Here is a 17,015-nt window from a genome sequence, read left to right on the forward strand (position 1 = left end):
AGAAATATAAGCACCCTATTTTGTCATGACATATATGCATATGTAAAAACACACATTGAAATATGATTGAAATGATGTATAAGATATTTAATGACATGGGGAAAAATGATACAGATATATTGCAAAAGAATATTTGGATTATTAAACTATAAGTAAAGATGACACCTAAAACTTAATAATCATATATACATAAAAAGGAAAATATATAGTGAATAACTCAGATATTAAAATTGTTTACAGAAAAAAATAACATGAGATAAATGCTTGTAATGTTAAATAAAAAAATGTAGACACAGTATTGTATAACTAGTAATTGAATACAGTGTGATTTTTTACTTTCTTGAAGGTAGATGAAAGTAGAAGGAAGCACATAAGAACACTGGCAGCGGTTTCCTGGGAGTGTTGCAATTACGGGTGATGGAGTTTGGTTAGAGAGAATTCTTTTTCAATATATTTCTGTTCTCTTTAAATGTGCATGTGCTTTATTTATGATAATGTCAACACTTCTTAAGTGTCTGTATCTCTTGAAAAGTAATGCTTCAGGAAAAATGAGTTGCTAAATATTTGAAGAATTTACCTAACTCAAATCTAAGGGATAAATCTGAAGGGCCACCATCTGTAAAAGAAATACGGTATGCTCTGTGTCAGTGTCAGCAGTATGGTGATCAGCAGGTAATATAAATAGAACAGATTTCAGTTCAGTGTTAACAAGAGTTTTCCAATAGTTAGAGCTCTCTCACAACGGAATCGATTCCCTCAAATGCTGAGTGCTGGAAGTGATGAAGCAGAGGTGAGAGGGCTTTTTGCCTTAGGAGTGGGGGATTGTAGAGGGAGAAAGATGAGGGGACAGTGCTACTAGATCTCTAGCAGCCTTTCCACTGCTAACATTTTATCAATTTATCATTGATTAACTCAGTCGTATGGCCTCCAAAATAGTCCCCAATGATCCTTGCCTACAGTTGACTGCATCCTCTGCCTCCATCTTGACTGCAACTTCATGAGAGACCCTAAGTCAGAACGACTCAGCTAAGCCTGAATTCCTTACTCACAAAGCCACTAAATTTGGCAGTAATTTGTTACGTAGCATTAGATATCAATACAACACATTTTTACCTGACTAGTTCCACAACAGCTTTGAGACAATATTCTTCGATTCAGTCATTCTATTGCTAATAAGTGTTTCTTAAGGAGGTAAAATCCCAGGTGTGGCAGATGCCTAGCAGCAGCCTATTCATTTAACAGCATGGCTTAGCTCAACACAGTTTGCTGGCTTAATATATAGTAAGAACAACGACATCTTGGCTTTAAAGTGATTCATTTTATTTTGTTGTTTTTTTCTTCTATGGATTTGGTATCTATAGTTGTAGCTACAGCTGTGTCATTTACATTTCTCAGCTTCCATTCATCAATATGCTCAGAAGAAAGGCATACTACAAATTGAAATAAAGCATCTTAAAAGGCTTTTTTCAGCATTTCAGCACCTAACAGGGAGATTTTTTACATCTATGTAAACAAGCCAAAGGCAAAGACAAAAATTCTATAAATTGTTCTTATAAATAGATGATGAAATCACTTCTTTCAGATTTTTTTAAACCCTATTTTTTTTTATTAAATTTATTGGGGTGACAATTGTTAGTAAAATTACATAAATTTCAGGTGTACAATTCTGTATTACATCATCTATAAATCCCATTGTGTGTTCACCACCCAGAGTCAGTTCTCCTTCCATCACCATATATTTGATCCCCCTTACCCTCATCTCCCACCCCCCACCCCCCGCCCCCCTTACCCTCTGGCAACCACTAAACTATTGTCTGTGTCTATGAGTTTCTGTTTTTCATTTGTTTGTCTTGTTCTTTTGTTGTTTTTGGTTTATATACCACATATCAGTGAAATCACATGGTTCTCTGCTTTTTCTGTCTGACTTGTTTCGCTCAGCATTACTCTCTCAAGATCCATCCATGTTGTCACAAATAAACCCTATTTTTTAACATCTGAAAGTTATGAGATATTCCGGGTAAGCTTGATTATCAGAGAATACCACAAATAGTGTTGGATGTTGTATATTATCTACGACAGAGTCAAACAGATCTGTGGAATTGAAAGGGTTCTTTGCTGGAGGGGTAATTAATCCGCTATATCCAAGTGTGTAGTTTCCTGTAAGTACTCGTGCAACATAAACATGCTTCCTCCCATTGCTGTCTGGTCTGGAGTATTTATCTTTAGCAGAAAAACTGGCATCAATAGCAAAATAGGTTCCTTTTCCATATGACGTAGCTGTGAAGAGAAAGAAAAAACCTTATCTAAGAACATAAAATTATCACAGTATGTAGAACCATGCCCAAACCTGGCAATAAAAAATTGTTTTTAATGTAGTGCTTGGTCATCAAAGCCACTTTTCATCATTTCTAAAATTCACTCCATCTGTCCTCAGAAGATTGCCAGTCTCCTTTTTGGTGAAATACAATGAGCTGTATCTGGACAATGACAATATGGCTGCCATCTATGGTTCTACGATGCTTGGGTATGAATAGTCAAAACTAAAATTACCATTCACCTCATTTTGATCATTCAGATTACTTGCTTCCTTACCATTCCTCCCAGCATAACTGCGATTAAAGCCATGGTGATTGACATGTGGCACTGAGTTTGCATCTGTCCCATGGAAGAGGATTCTCTCATTATCTGCATGGCCATTCTTGACGTCCATGTGCTTTTTCCTTATCTGGTAGCTGTCCCATAGAAATGCATTCTGTATCCTCTCAATCTGCAAATGACAAGAAGCAAAACATTTTGGAAATGAATTTAGAGCTCAGTGTTTGTTACAGATTTTAAAACAAGCAATATAGAGGAGGAGGAGAAAGAGCAGAAAATGCCAACAAACAGCAAATTCAGATAGTAGGTATTGATAAGAAAAATTCTGAGATGTTTGAAATTAAATTAAAGTGGGCTGAAGAGTGAGAGAAAGAGCCAGACATTTAGCCTGTTAATAGCTGGGGGCCAGCTAATAAGACTGCTCACATTCCTGAGTGTATGTTGGAACTTTGAATTAATTTCCAGATGACTATTTCTGAGATTATCTAAAAGAGAGAACAGCTAGTCTCCATCAAACCCCAGGAGCCCCTGATTCTTGTGTATAGATGAACTTTCCAGACTGTTGCCCACAACAAATCCTAAATCCTAAATAGCAAACACTTCATCTTATGGACTCTGCACCTGTCCCAGGACTAGCCTCTCTTCACCTTCTATTTTATGTAACAGAACTTATAACTTATGTAAAAATGTTTACTTATATATGTCCCCTGGAATTCCTGGAGATTCAGTGACATTCAAATTTCCAGTAAAAAATTTGTTATCATTTAATAATTATTTCCTTGACTTCTTCTGATCTCCAAATCCATCCCAATAACAGTTCTTTCTGCATTGCTCCAATTACAGTCAGAAATCATCTCATAACTGCCTAATCTAAAGACTATTTCTTTCCAGAAATCTCAATAGCATTCCAAACCATGATTATTCTCTATTGGTTTTCATTCCTTCTAAAAAATGAATTTAACATACATTCAATAATCATCTATTAAACACCTAGTATGAATCAAGCACTGTGTTGGTTATCCACCCTGAAAAAACTTTCAGTCTAGTGTGGGAGAAAGACAAGGAAACACTACCTCTCAGTGTGATGAGTGATGGGTTAAAACATACATGTAGTATGAAAGCATAAGAAAGGCAGCCACATAATCTATGTCTAAGGAGAGAGGAGGAAATATGAGTGAATGATGTTCTAGAAACAAAGGCAGAAGAGAGGCTGAAGAAGAATGGAGTGGATACTTGTAGCAGATGTTAAGGAGAACCATGTAATAAAAGCAGGGGGGAAATTATTTTGCTGAGAGTGATGGAGGTCTCAAGGAGAGTGATAAAGGTTTGGAATGGGGAATGCATGAGAGAGTTGACTGGAGGAAGCAAGGAAGGATTCTAAGTACCTGGACGGTCCAGCTGAGGTTGGGGACCATGAATTAGTAATGATTTTATGTAGGAGAGAAGGTAGGTTATGGAATTAATCCAAAATTGGGGTTCTTCAAAATGGGTGTGTGATAGAAGAACAAAAGCCAAGAATGTTGCAGATATTGGGCAAACATAATTGAAGCAACGTTCCAGTACTTTCAACAGCTTGAACATCACGAAGCATCTCCTCCTTTAAATTCCGTCCTTTCTGCAGAAATTCTCTTCTCTGATTCTCTTTCTTTTTCATGAATTTTCACTCATCCAATTAAGTTCCATCAATAGCTACTGTGTGCTACAATCTTCTAGGCGACTCCTAACTTAAGAAGTCCACCGTCAAATGGGGCAGTCAGGCATGTGAAAGGTTACCAAAGCACAATTTCAGAAGTGCTATAATGTAGTTAAGTACACAGTTCTATGGAAGCATCAGCTAGATTTTAAATTACTAAGATGTCACACCCTGCTCTAACATCCATAGTATGATAAGGACCTTCTCATAAATTTCTATATTTTACTGGCTAATATTTTTATGCAGCGTAGTGGACATCGTGGAATCTCTGAACATCCATTCCACTTCATCCCCATTGTGCATTAACTCCTGGTTGGGGGTAAGCTGGCCCCACTTCTAGTTCTAGCTAGGATAGACCCTACTTGGGTTAAACAAATCAGGGTAATCTCATGATGGCAGCACACCAATAGCCCAGGTCCAATAGCCCAGGTCCAAACCAATCGGTACATGGTACACCCCCAGCACAGACTGGCTGGAGTGGTCCACTCAACACAAAGCCTGGGGCTCTTATCTAGTGATTGTGGGATAGGATACGGTGTCTATTCTGCAGGATGTTAAAGCAGGAAGCCAACACTCCCTCATTGCTACCAGCAGTTATCCTATAATCACAAAAGGAGTCCAACTTTCAGATGAAGCTGACACTGGACAGGAAATCGGGAGAAGCTAGATCCATAACATCATTGAGTCACTGTATCAAACTGCTCCAAACACTATCCTACTTCCAGAATTTCCATATATTTCTTCTTTTTAATCAGTTTGAGTGGGTTTGTGAATTGTAAGTGAAAATATCCAAACATATACATCTGATTTTTGGGACTCTCCATTACTACTAATGAATGAGATTTGAAGTCTATGGAGCTTGAGTGAATCTAATTAAAATCAACATAGTACGGTATAAATGAGGAGAAAGTGTTGTATAAAAAGATGGCTTTCATGTTAGTTCTTTAATATTTAAAATAAATAATTTTTAAATGCAATATTACCTTCTCTATTGTGTAGCAATGACAAGTCTGTGAAAACTTGTCCTTCACAGTGTTGTATTCTGACTGTCCAGGTTCTAACTGGATCACACAGGTCAGCTGCTGGTTCATGTCAGTCCAGTAGTCAGGAATATTACCTGGAAAGTTAGCATTTGGTGAAAACATGACATTTATTTCCATGGACATCTGAAAATCAAGGCACTTCCAATGCTCTATTTTCTCATTCATCTAATCTTGGTCTTGGGGTTCGGGGGTGGAATAAAGTTACACATTTCACAGTTGCTTATTTTATTATCCTCAGTTTGGTGAACACAAAGGATAAAATAAATGGTTCTGACTCTGATACAACATATGTTAATGATCTAACAAAAATATTTAGATAAACTTAGATTCACTATAGCTTAAAATTATGATTTCCCCAGAAAGTTCTATGGAATTAGTTCCATAAGAAACTATTATGTAAACATGAAGGCTAATTTACTGGTTTTCACTTTAATCAGTTTTATTTAGTGTGGTTCTTCATTATTTTTCTTTTGAAAAATGATTACCCTGCTAAAGATATTTAAAGCACAGTGTTCTGTATTTCATCTTCTATGCTAAAGTAAATACCATGCAAAGAAAATAATGGAAGTGCTAAGTGAATTCTTTCACATAAAGTGATGATGCTCAAAGTTTTCCTTTGCTTTCCAATGGTTTCCAGAAACTTCTAACACATTGAGGCTACATATCAACATGCATGACTAGTAGAAATATGGACAGATCACGTTAGAGAAGAAAGTGCCCACAAAATGGCACAATACCACAGATAAAAACCAAAGGATTCCTCCTTACAAAACCACAATTACTCATTTTTAGTGAAAGAGATACCAGGCCTGAGCGAGGGATCCAGGGTACCCCTTTTCTGTTTAGCAAGTCCATTCAAGGAATGGAGTTCTGGGGACAAAGGGAAGCATCTAACCCTAATCTGGAAGGTCTTTTCAAATTCCATTGTCAGAGTTTTTCTGGAGAAGTTTCCCATGATAGGATGTGTAGTTTCTGCAGTCTACGTGCTTTTCTTTCGCCCACCATCCACCCCTTCCAGATCTTGTGGTCTAATCATTTCTAATCCTAGGCCTGATAGTCCTGTTGCACCTGCTACTTTCTTTTCTCCGAATGCAGCAGGCAAGACTGGCAAGTAAGGGAAGTGTTTCTTCAGGCCCTCTCTTCCTTTCATGCTATGCAGTTGTAGAGCAGAAAACTACCAGCTCTTGGAGTCAGAAGACCTGATCAGTGTCAACCTGAGACCAGCCATATGGCATTGAACAAGTAATACTACTTCTGCAGGAGTCGTCATCTTCTCATCTGTAAACTGGAAATAATAAGACCTGCTCTCTTTACCACCTCATGGGATTATTACAAGTTTAAAATATAATAAAGGGGCATAAAAGGGAAATGCCAGGTCCTTTATAAATATATGGTTATTAATCTTTAAAGATGGTAAAGCTTGATCTTTTCTACATCCCAGAGGTATATGTACTTAAAAAGAGAGTAAAGTGTAAAGCCATGGGTTTTTCTTGAAAGACTTTTAAATCACACCCTTAAGCCACACCAAACTGTGCTACCTACTCTACCTGTGGATAAAAGGTGACCCCAGCTAGACAGTTTAAGGATAAGAAAATCGAGTCCCAGGAAAACTGAGTACTCAAGCATCTAATGTTACATGGAAAGCCACCATCAAAGAGAGGAACAGACTCGTGTTCTATTGTCGTGCAGTCTGGTGCTTCATAAAAAATAACATGATGGCCACCTTTCTTGGTTGCCAGGCACTTTCCTGAGCCCTTTTCCTGGAAATCTCTTTTAAAGGTTAAGTGTCACTCTCCTTTACCCTTCCTGGTGTTCAGGATAAATGCCCTCCTGCTCTTCTCCCTGCGCACCCTGCCCCGTCTTCTCTCCCCAGGTGGAGGTGGCATTAAACACCAAGAATCCTGGCTCTGCCTTCAGTCTCCACTCTCTTCACCCTTTAGACCGTGTTTCCCTGAAAATAAGACCTGACTGGAAAATAAGCCCTAGCATGATTTTTAATAAGACATCCCCTAAAAATAAGCCCTGATGCGTCTTTTGGAGCAAAAATTAATATAAGACCCAGTCTTATTTTCGGGGAAACACAGTACTCTCCATGGATAATCCAATCCATACTCAATGGCCTCAACTCCCACCTACCGACATGACTCCCAAACCTAGATCTCTAGTGCCTGGTATACAGTTGGTATTCAATAAATGGTCTCTGAATCAATAAATAGCTTTAATATACATTGGAAAAGTAATTGTGTTTCATCTGCTCAAATGAAACTCAAAGCTGTCCTTTTTAAGTTCTCTTTTAACGAAGTCCATCTGATAAATTCTTACTAATATTGAAGTTTATCTTTGCCAACAAACTCCTTTTTACCTGACAGTTTATCGGTATTGTTCATTTTGTCTAACAACAAAGATTGCATAAGGCAGTTTTATTGTTTGTTTTTGCCTCAAGTGCCATATGGTCATTTTTCTGCTCATTTCACTCATTTTTTTTGTTTGCTTCTCTTTAACTTTCCTGTGTTATTTTTTAAAGTTCATAAGTCAATTTAAATTCTTGATTAACAAGTTTAACTTTTTTACTTTACTAATAATGAGTTACTGTTCTTATATTTAAATAAAAATTTTCCTCTACAAAGAACAACAGGGGAAAATGTTAACTTATATATCCCCAGATATTATAGTAGATATGTATTATTTTTAACTGTCTAGCATCCTTTCCCCCTTCTTCTGCTAAAAGCATCCTGAATTTTCTTTAGGGGACAAACTGTCCCCATTGCTTCAGATAGCAATCCCCTCCAGTTCAAGTTAGAACATGTGACCTGGCTTGGCCAATGAGTATAATTCTAGTTCCCTGGCTGCAGTGGTGACCTACGTTGGTCCAGTCAGAAGGAATCTAAGGCCTTAAAATGACTCTTCTGTTCTCAGGCATCATGCTCCTGATAAGTATATATCACCACTGGATATGCTTTTTTCTGTTGGACTTGACCATATAGGATATGGACCTGAAGCTGTGAGCAGCCATCCTTCACTATATGAAGCCTGATGATAAAGACAACACAGCTGAGAAAAGAATAAGAGACGAAGAAAGTTAGTGTCTATATGGTATCTTATGAGCACTTGGGCCAAACTGAAGCTGAAGCCAAACATATCTGGACTTTATAAACATGTGAGTCAATGAATTCCATTTTTTGCTTAAGCTACTTTAAATTGGATTTTCTGTTATTTGTTACTGCAAGAGCCTTAACAGATCCAACTATTATTTTTATTTGTTTGTTTTTTTTGTATGTGTACAGCTCTTACATGTACTGTGTGTTGCAGCACACTGAGGAGAATACCGTATGTTGCTGTGTATAATATGCACTTTTTTGCCAAATTTTGTGAGGGAAAAATGAGGATGCGCATTATACATGGGTAGTACTAATTTCGTATCTATATAAATGTTTTTAATTCTTTTATTTATGCTTATGAGTTAAAAGGGTACCTCCAGAAATCAATAACAATATCTGTATGCAAAATAATACCCTGGAACACGATAATCAGTTTTGTTGAACTTATGACGAACTTGCAACGAAAGTAATTTCAGCCAACGATTCAACGAAACGAAACAAGCTCCAAAGTATTGTTTTCCACAGCGCAACTGACTCTAACTTGATAAGATAAGTGATGCCGACTTTATTACTATAGGGTGAACAGCACGACCTTTCTCTTCATACCCTTTAGGTGGGAGCTAGCAATCTAGTTGATATTTTTACAGAAATTATCGGAAAATTAAAATGAAAGATTTTTTCCCTGAAAGTTTGGGTCATAAACATGGGTGCACATTATACATGGCAAAATACGGTAGTTATCAGGAAATAAGTGTAGGGAGAAAGAAAATTCCTGCTGGCAGACAACAATTCTCAGTTCAGGTAGGTATGCTTCATTACTAGTAAAACTCATAGTACATGCTTTCTGGGTAAGTGCTCAAAATGGGTAAAAACAGTGATTGCAAGAGGAGGCTGCATTTCTAGTTATTTTAACAGCCATACAGAAGTCACAAAATGGGAGAAAGCAAGATCAGGGAGCAGGTAGGTACAGATACTTAAACATAATGCATAAACACACATTATGGAGAAGCAACCAGGAATCTGTCGGCTTATGCTGTAGTGCAATCAGATGACCCTGGCCACTCTTTCCTTGAATCTGCTTCTGTACCTAGGCTAACTTTTCTAGAGGTGGGTGATGAATAAACCAGTATTGATCAGCTAGTTCATAGCTACAAGGGGCACTGAGGGTCAATACCAATCAATAAGGAAAAAAATGATATCATTGGTTGGATTTTCAAAGCCTGTTCCCCTCTTCCTGCTTTCTTACCTCTTCCATCTTCTTCCTGTTCATTTGCTATTCCTTTTTCCTGGACGTGATTTTGTCCCTCAGAAGAATGATCAGTTGACAGGAGATTGTGTTCCATAGTTCTACTTTTCCCAAGCATTATAGGTTGTCCGTGAAACTCTATAACTGATAGAAACACTGAGCATTCAGATCTAAACACTTTCTAAGTGAGATTAGAGATAACTACATGATTTTTTAAAGAACATCTTACCAGGGTTGGAGAATAAGGGCCGAAAGGCAGGTGACAGGGAGATTTGCCTTTTCTTCATGGCATCATAGAATACATTTAGCAGCTCAGATACAAAGATGACAACTTTAACTTTTTTTAATGATGGGGTAGAATGTTTCCCTGTGAAGGCTACAGTTTCACTGATTATGTCATCAGCAACCTCGATTGGGTTTTTCCCAGCATTTCCTGAAAAAAAAATTTTTTTTTAAGTATTGGTCATGTGATCAGATTTGGCAAATGCAGTTCTTGGTGCTGAGAAAGCGTTAAGTAGCACCTAACAGCCAGGAACTAACCTGGCACTCATAGCTGGGTCTTGGTGTTCTCTGGCTGAACTCAAATAATTTCATAGAACGTCATTAAATGTAATCACTCTGTGGTCGTAATGAATCCAGCTGAAAACAAGATCACTGCATAATCATGTCTGACCACAGACAAAAAAAAGAACTCTATCCAAAACACACAAATGGCCAAACATCCCCTATCTTGACTAACACGAGCTGTTGCTGCGTCATTGCCAATCACAGCGTTAGCTACACTCTTCTGTACTTCTAGGTAAGACACCCAAGCATAGACTTGCATCTGCTTCCTGAAAGGAGTCAATTCAGAGCAAAGCCCCCACTTACTTGAGACTGCCATAAAATCACCTAACACAAGCTCAAATCCTTTCTAAAAAGCTCTTGCTGAGATGCTGCATAGTTCCTCATGGTGTTTGTCCCTAGTGGTCTTTAGCTGAAGGGCACTGGAAGTGCAGAGAAAAGAACAGGTGATTTGGATGAAGGTCTGGGTTTATGTCCTGACTCTCCACTGATTATCTGTGTGATCTTGGGTAACTCATTTGATCCTTCTTATATTGGCTAGAGCTGCCATAACAAAGTGCCATGGATTGATGGCATAAGCAACAGAAATGCGTTTTCTTAAAATTCTGGAGACTAAAAGTCTGAGACCAAGGTGTTGGAAAGATTAATTTCTTCTGAGGCCGCTCTCCTAAGCTTATAGGTGGCCATCTTCTCCCTGTATCTGCCCTGTGTACCTGTCAGTGTCCTAATCTCCTTTTCTAACAAGGACACCAGTTACATTGGATTAGGGACCATGCTAATGACCTTATTTTAACTTAATTACCTCTTTGAAGGCCCCATCTCCAAATGTGGTCACCTTTTGAGGTACAGGAAGTTAAGACTTCAATATATGAATTTTGAAGCGAACGCAACCCACAACACCGCTAAACTTCAGTTTACTCAGCTATAAAATCAAGGTGATAATAGAAGGTAATAGATAGAGACAAGAATGCGGTAGCTAAAAATATAGTAATTAAGAACATAATGTTAAAAAAACATGTAATGTTAAAAAAAAAGTAATAGTTGAAATGTACAAGCCAGGTTGCCTATGTTTGAACCTATCTATGTTGCTTACTAGCTGTATGTCCTTGTACTTTAATACCTTAAGTTCTTATCTGCAAACTGGGTAAACTAATAGTTAAGGGTGGGTCCAGATTTTGTAGGGTTTGAAAATTATGCATCTCAGGAAAAGATTACAAAATTACAAATATAAAATTATGTATAAAAGTGAATATTTAGAATCAGAAAACAAATCACAACAAAGTATAAACTTTTAAAATGCTGGAAATCATATTCCCAAGTCAACTTTCCTAAGCTATAATTGAAAAATGCTTGCAGCCACTCCAATACCCAGTGCCAGGGGAAATCCAGGAAGTCAAAGTAGCAAGAAACAGTGGTCTTAACCCATAGTGGTTAAAATATCTCACTTTTGAAGTTTCACTAAATCATATACCTATGTGGAGGCATTATTAGGGGCCCTCTCAGGGCTTTTAAAAAGCCTGTGCAATTGGGTATGAATGAATCGGGGGGCGGGCGGTTATTAACATTGTTTTCAATTGAAAGCAAATCATTGTATGATATGATAGAGATGATGAGGGAAGTATTCCTAGAAACTATGAGCAGGATGAACCTGAGCTCGTTGCTCAAGGATAGCGACGTCCATCTTACTCATGACTTGACATCCAGTGCCTTGCCCGGGGCCTGGGTAACTGCATTTCAATCTAATAAACGCACAAATGAGGAGCTAGTTGGGAGACACTGCAGTAAACCAGGTGGGGGTGTTCTTAAGGGTTTGGAAACTGAAAGGAAGGCTGAAACGGAACAACCCTCTGGAAGAAGATTTAATAGGACTTGCTAACTATGGGGGCTTGGGGGCACAAAGAAGCAATGGTGGCAGGACAGCTGGGAATGTGATGGCACCACCAAAGGAGGAAACTAGAAAACGAGACAACTCAAGAGGGGTAGCTGTTTGCAAGGGATGATGATGAGTTTGGATTGTGATATAATTAGGGTTCTGTAACATAGAAATCTCCGAGAGGAGATCCTGGAGAAGGCTAGAAATGCTGATTTGGGAATCTGTGCAGAAATGGCAATTGATATAATGAGAACAAATGAAACCCCAAAGAAAAAAAATGCAGAGTGAGTAAACCATGAAGGGCCAAACCTGGAAAGATACTTAGGGAACCTAAAATAAAGAAAAAGATGGATGAAATAGGGATAGGCCCCATGGATGGCCCTAGTTGAAAGACTGCCCACTCTGATTTACGTGGCTGTTACTGCTTGCACTCGGCATTGAGTTCATTAAGAGTGAGATTGTCTAAAGGAATCTGGAGAATTCCTAATCTTTGAGTGATGAGAGGCTGCAAACCTGTTCCGATGGCCGGAAGGGAAACAGATGTGTGCTTCCTCTGTTCACACTCTTCTAGAACGCTGGAAACTGTTTTCCTGATATCGTTCTCCCCAAGAACATGAATTATTATCTTGCACTTTAAGTATCCACCTTGTGTAACTATAAAATCTCTGTGAGACTGTGTAGCTGGAAAAAAAGAAGGAGAAAAGGAAACACACAGAGCTCATTACTTATGGGAAGTAACACTGGTTACTGAGAAATGAAAATAGCTGACATCAGAAAAAGTTGTGAAGACTCCTGACAAAAGTCCAGCCTCCTTCGCCTAAGAGGTAGGCACTAGTTTTTCCATGTCACAAATCAAACAGAGGCACTGAAAGCTAAGGTCAGCAGTCCAATATTGCCCAGGATTTGAACCCAAGCAGTCAGTATCTAGGGCTCTTAATTCCCACTCGACTGTCCAGAAGAGCAATTTATATGCTTATTCAGCCAGATTAATTTTTCAAGGGGGTGAAAGCAATGTATTCTGTGATGTGGAGGTGTGAAAGGATGAATTCTCCCCTCCCTCAGGATCCAGAGAGCTCTTGAGCACATACATGGAAATTACCAAGGCTTGTTTTAAGGCACTGCCCTTTTCTACCCTGGGTAAGGCAGGGCTGCAGCAAATTGGAGGAGGAAAGGGGGTCCCTGACAGCCCCACCCTGCCGTCCTGGTGAGCTCCCATGGCCCGGGCACTACCTGCGATCCCTCGGGTATCCCACTGGCTCTCCCCTCCCAGGCAGCCTCCTTAGGCTTTTCCAGCTTGTCCAGCCCAGCTTCATTCTCTGCTTCTGCCTTCCAAGGTACAGCTAGTTCTTCCAGAACACAAGTTCCAGCTAACATCCTGTTGTTGGTGATCGGTATTACCTTCCTCTGATCTCTCACTCCGGAGAAAATGTCTTAATCAGAGGAGAGCTATTAAGGTGGGGGTTTCAGGCATGACAGCAGGTCGGCTGTGGCAACGTATTGTCAAAGGTGGGACACTATGACTTCTTCAAGTCACACTCACAGCTGACTGTCTATTCTGCAAGACTGAGTGCTGGTTTTGAAGGATAAATAGTTTATGATCATTTTACAAGTTCCCCACTGTGACATAATAAAAAGTAAATATTTCGTCTCTAGTTCCTGGCTCAGAATTCCTGGAACTCTTCCAATCACCTGAGTGATGAGTGTCTTTTATGTTTAATAAATGACTCCTGGGGGGAGGGGGACAAGATAGTTTCAGAATGGAGGCTGGTCTCCAGAAAGAGCAAGCCATCATTCAAGGACTGGAACTCTCAGCCTCCCCCCGACTTCCGGGAAGGGGGGAGGGGCTGTAGACTGAGCTCAGTTACAAACCTGGTGATATAATGAATCACGTCCACATAATAAAACCTCCATAAAAACCCCTAAACAACAGGCTCAGGAACTTCCTTTTGGTAAACACATTTAGGCGCTGGCAGGGTGGTGCGCCTGGATAGAGCATGGATGCCCTGGGCCTCTTTCCCCATACCTTGCCGTATGTCTCCATTGGAATAAATTCTAGGCGGCCCACTTCTCCCTGGGGTGCCACATCAGCAAACTGACGTTTCAAACCAAACTTTCATTTTTCTGTTAATGCTCCACTTGACCAGAAGCACAGTATACCCAGTCAGCCAACTCCCAAACACAAGTGAACTCTGAGCTCTACACTTATTTCCTTGTTCCTTGAACTTTGCAAACAAGGTCAGCTATGCAACCCCAGCCAGTCATGCCGTTTCCACGTCTAACCCTCTCTAAAACCCGCTCTTGCCCACGATCCCTCGGGAAGAATGCTCCCCTGCTTATGAGGCACTGTCCTCCCCCGTTCATGGATTGTTTTCCCTTGAATAAGAGATGTCAAACTCAACACTAAATTGTTTTAGTTTTGTCATTTGACACATTTCTTTCATTTGTCTGTTCCTGAGTAGTATCCTTTATAACATGCTGGTAAATGTAAGAAAAATGTTTTACTGAGTTCTGTGAGTTGTTCTAATAAATTGTCAAAACCTGAGAAGGGGTTTATTGCCAGCCAGTCAGAACTACAGGTGGCCCCTGGGACTTAAAACTGGCATTTGAAGTGGGGGCAGTGTTGTGGGACTAAGCCCTTTAACTTCTAGGATCTGGTACTAACTTCAGGAAGGTAGTGTCAGAACTGGAGAATTGGTTGGGATCAGAAAACCCTTCAGACCCACCCAGGCTCCCGCATTCATTCATAAAAAAATATAGTAGTCAACTACACGATGTGCTATATGAAGTAGAACAAGACTGGGAAAAGTAAAAGATAATTTGTACAGCACTTGAATTTACATTTACAAAACTTTTCTTACATTCACTGTTCCTTCTGATACTCACAACCATTGGTGGGGCAGCCATTACTATATTCCTCATTAGTAGAATCGTCTTACCGATGAGAGAAGCAAAGCTCTAAAGGGTTAGATGATGTGCTCAGCATCCTTCAGTATGTGGTGGAGCCTGGATTATTAGGACCCAGGCCTGGGTTCTTTTTAATACTCAGAAAGGAAGAAACAGATGGGATGGTAGGATACAGGACCTCTCCCCCACAGCCACCATAGAGACCTACCAATGTCTGCTCTCCCAATAAACCAACCTTCTTCCAAAATGCTCACCACTTAGTCCACCCATGGGTTCTCTCATACTATTCTCAACCCTCTAATTTTCAATAGGTTGTGGGCAAAAGTAACATGCGACCATACCTAGGACAGCACATTCATCTTCCACAGCTGGCCCAGCACCTTCTAAAATTGCTTTTGACACTCCTAAATAAGACATGTTAATGGTAAAAAGCATCAGTTAAACTTCAGTAAACGGTTCTAGTTTTTGTACATTAGACTTTTGTTCAGCTTACCCTTTTGTGCATAATACACTGATGCCCAGGCCCTCCACTCCCCCACCCCTGCCAAAAAATCCCTTTTCTATAGCAACCTTCATTCAATGGCTGATGAATAAACAATCTGATCCAAAGCATGATGGCAATGCCCAACAGCTAAAAGTCTCCAGTGTCTACATTTTTACTGCCTCTATTTGTGCGGGGATATTTTTGCAGTTATTTGAACTTTTTTGCATTCCATGCTTATTATTTTACAAAATTGAATGAAAAATATAAAAATAAAAGTTCTGATACGAACAAGAAACATGGATCTCAAAACTATAATAAAATTGAGCATTTTACTTAAGTTCTTTGATTTGATTAATTTTGTTTGATTTTTCACAATTAGACAAATAGTTGGCTGGCCTCAGTCCAATGAATCTTCCATTCAAGACTAACATCACCATTTTGGTCACATCCAATGACAGTTGGGTTGAGTGGTTGAAAACATGGACTTGCATTTTGACAGAATGGATCAGACTTGACTCCCCACTTATTAGCTAATTTGTGACTAGTCAGTTCCATCTGTTACACAGAGGTCGACATAGTACTTCCCTCACAGGGTTGTCTGAACATGGAAAAAAATAATGGATGAAAAATGCTTAGCACAGAATCTGGCGCACAGAAAGTATTGAATAAATGTTCCTTTACCATCTTGAAGATCGATATCTATCTATCTATCTACATCTATCTACCTGTGTCTCCTTGATTATGTGTACATTATGAATTGTCTCTTTTTCAAAAACTCCTTTTTTTTAGTTCATTTGTTTTGGTCTCTGACTTTGTAATGGTGGAGGTTTTCCTCAAATATCAGGTGATTTTTGTCAGTCCATTCATCTTCAAGAGTGAGTTTAGAAGCTGTGTGTGGTGCAGGAAGCTTGCTGACCAGTAGGCTTCAGTGTAAGGTGAGCAGGCAGTAAGTACTGGACTTTTGGGCAGTCAGTTTGTCCCCAGAAGGATCCTCCAATCTCATGTCTGGAAGGCGTAAGCCCATCTGCTGTTCTGGGAGCCCCACAGGGAAAGGCTGGGCACTCACTGTTCAGTACAGAGACATCACCGAAACAGTTTTCCCTCTAGCTCCCTACCCTCATCTCATCTGTGCCTGGTGTGCTAAGACCAGAATCTCTCTGGTTTAGTTTCTGTAGAGAATAAATATCCCATCTCTGGCCAGGGAAGAGCAAGGGAAGTTAATGGTACACAGGATGGGGGGTGGAATCAAGAGGTCTAAGTGCTACTCATACAGAATTTCATCCAATTCTGCTTTCATCTCTTTTCTTGTGCACTGCTTTCCAGGTTCCTGCTGCCTCCAGTTCCTGTCTAGGGGCAGCCATTCTCTCCCACAGGTACGAAGTTTTCTCCATGCCATGCCAGTCACCTCCACTGGCTAGCTGCTTCCCATCTTCTGAAAATATGTTGCTGTCTCTTGTTCATTGTTGTTTTCCCTCCAAGTCTCTTTTTCTCTGTGGGTTTATATCTTTTTAATTT

At 39.5% G+C, this 17,015-nt stretch overlaps 2 protein-coding genes across 9 annotated transcripts in view; both read right to left on the reverse strand.

The window, feature by feature from the left end:
- Positions 1 to 1,298: 1,298 nt before the first annotated feature.
- LOC109435887 (protein mono-ADP-ribosyltransferase PARP15) overlaps positions 1,299 to 17,015 on the reverse strand; it is a 31,826-nt gene continuing 16,109 nt past the window's right edge. For all 8 annotated transcript variants that reach the window (XM_074330964.1, XM_074330980.1, XM_074330974.1 and 5 more), the window contains 7 exons: positions 15,358 to 15,420; positions 12,626 to 12,793; positions 9,905 to 10,108; positions 9,676 to 9,819; positions 5,272 to 5,405; positions 2,593 to 2,767; positions 1,299 to 2,277 (listed from right to left, as the gene is read on the reverse strand). In XM_074330964.1, the coding sequence (XP_074187065.1) occupies positions 1,988 to 2,277; positions 2,593 to 2,767; positions 5,272 to 5,405; positions 9,676 to 9,819; positions 9,905 to 10,108; positions 12,626 to 12,793; positions 15,358 to 15,420 (1,178 nt within the window). In that variant the 3' untranslated portion in view covers positions 1,299 to 1,987. The remainder of the gene's footprint in view (positions 2,278 to 2,592; positions 2,768 to 5,271; positions 5,406 to 9,675; positions 9,820 to 9,904; positions 10,109 to 12,625; positions 12,794 to 15,357; positions 15,421 to 17,015) is intronic.
- Positions 14,842 to 17,015, reverse strand: part of FAM162A (family with sequence similarity 162 member A) — a 159,380-nt gene continuing 157,206 nt past the window's right edge. Inside the window, exon 6 of the transcript XR_012495941.1 lies at positions 14,842 to 14,851. The gene's annotated coding sequence lies outside the window, so the exon portion shown is untranslated. The remainder of the gene's footprint in view (positions 14,852 to 17,015) is intronic.

This window comes from Rhinolophus sinicus, linkage group LG01 (assembly GCF_036562045.2).
Source record: "Rhinolophus sinicus isolate RSC01 linkage group LG01, ASM3656204v1, whole genome shotgun sequence".
NCBI lineage: Eukaryota > Metazoa > Chordata > Mammalia > Chiroptera > Rhinolophidae > Rhinolophus > Rhinolophus sinicus.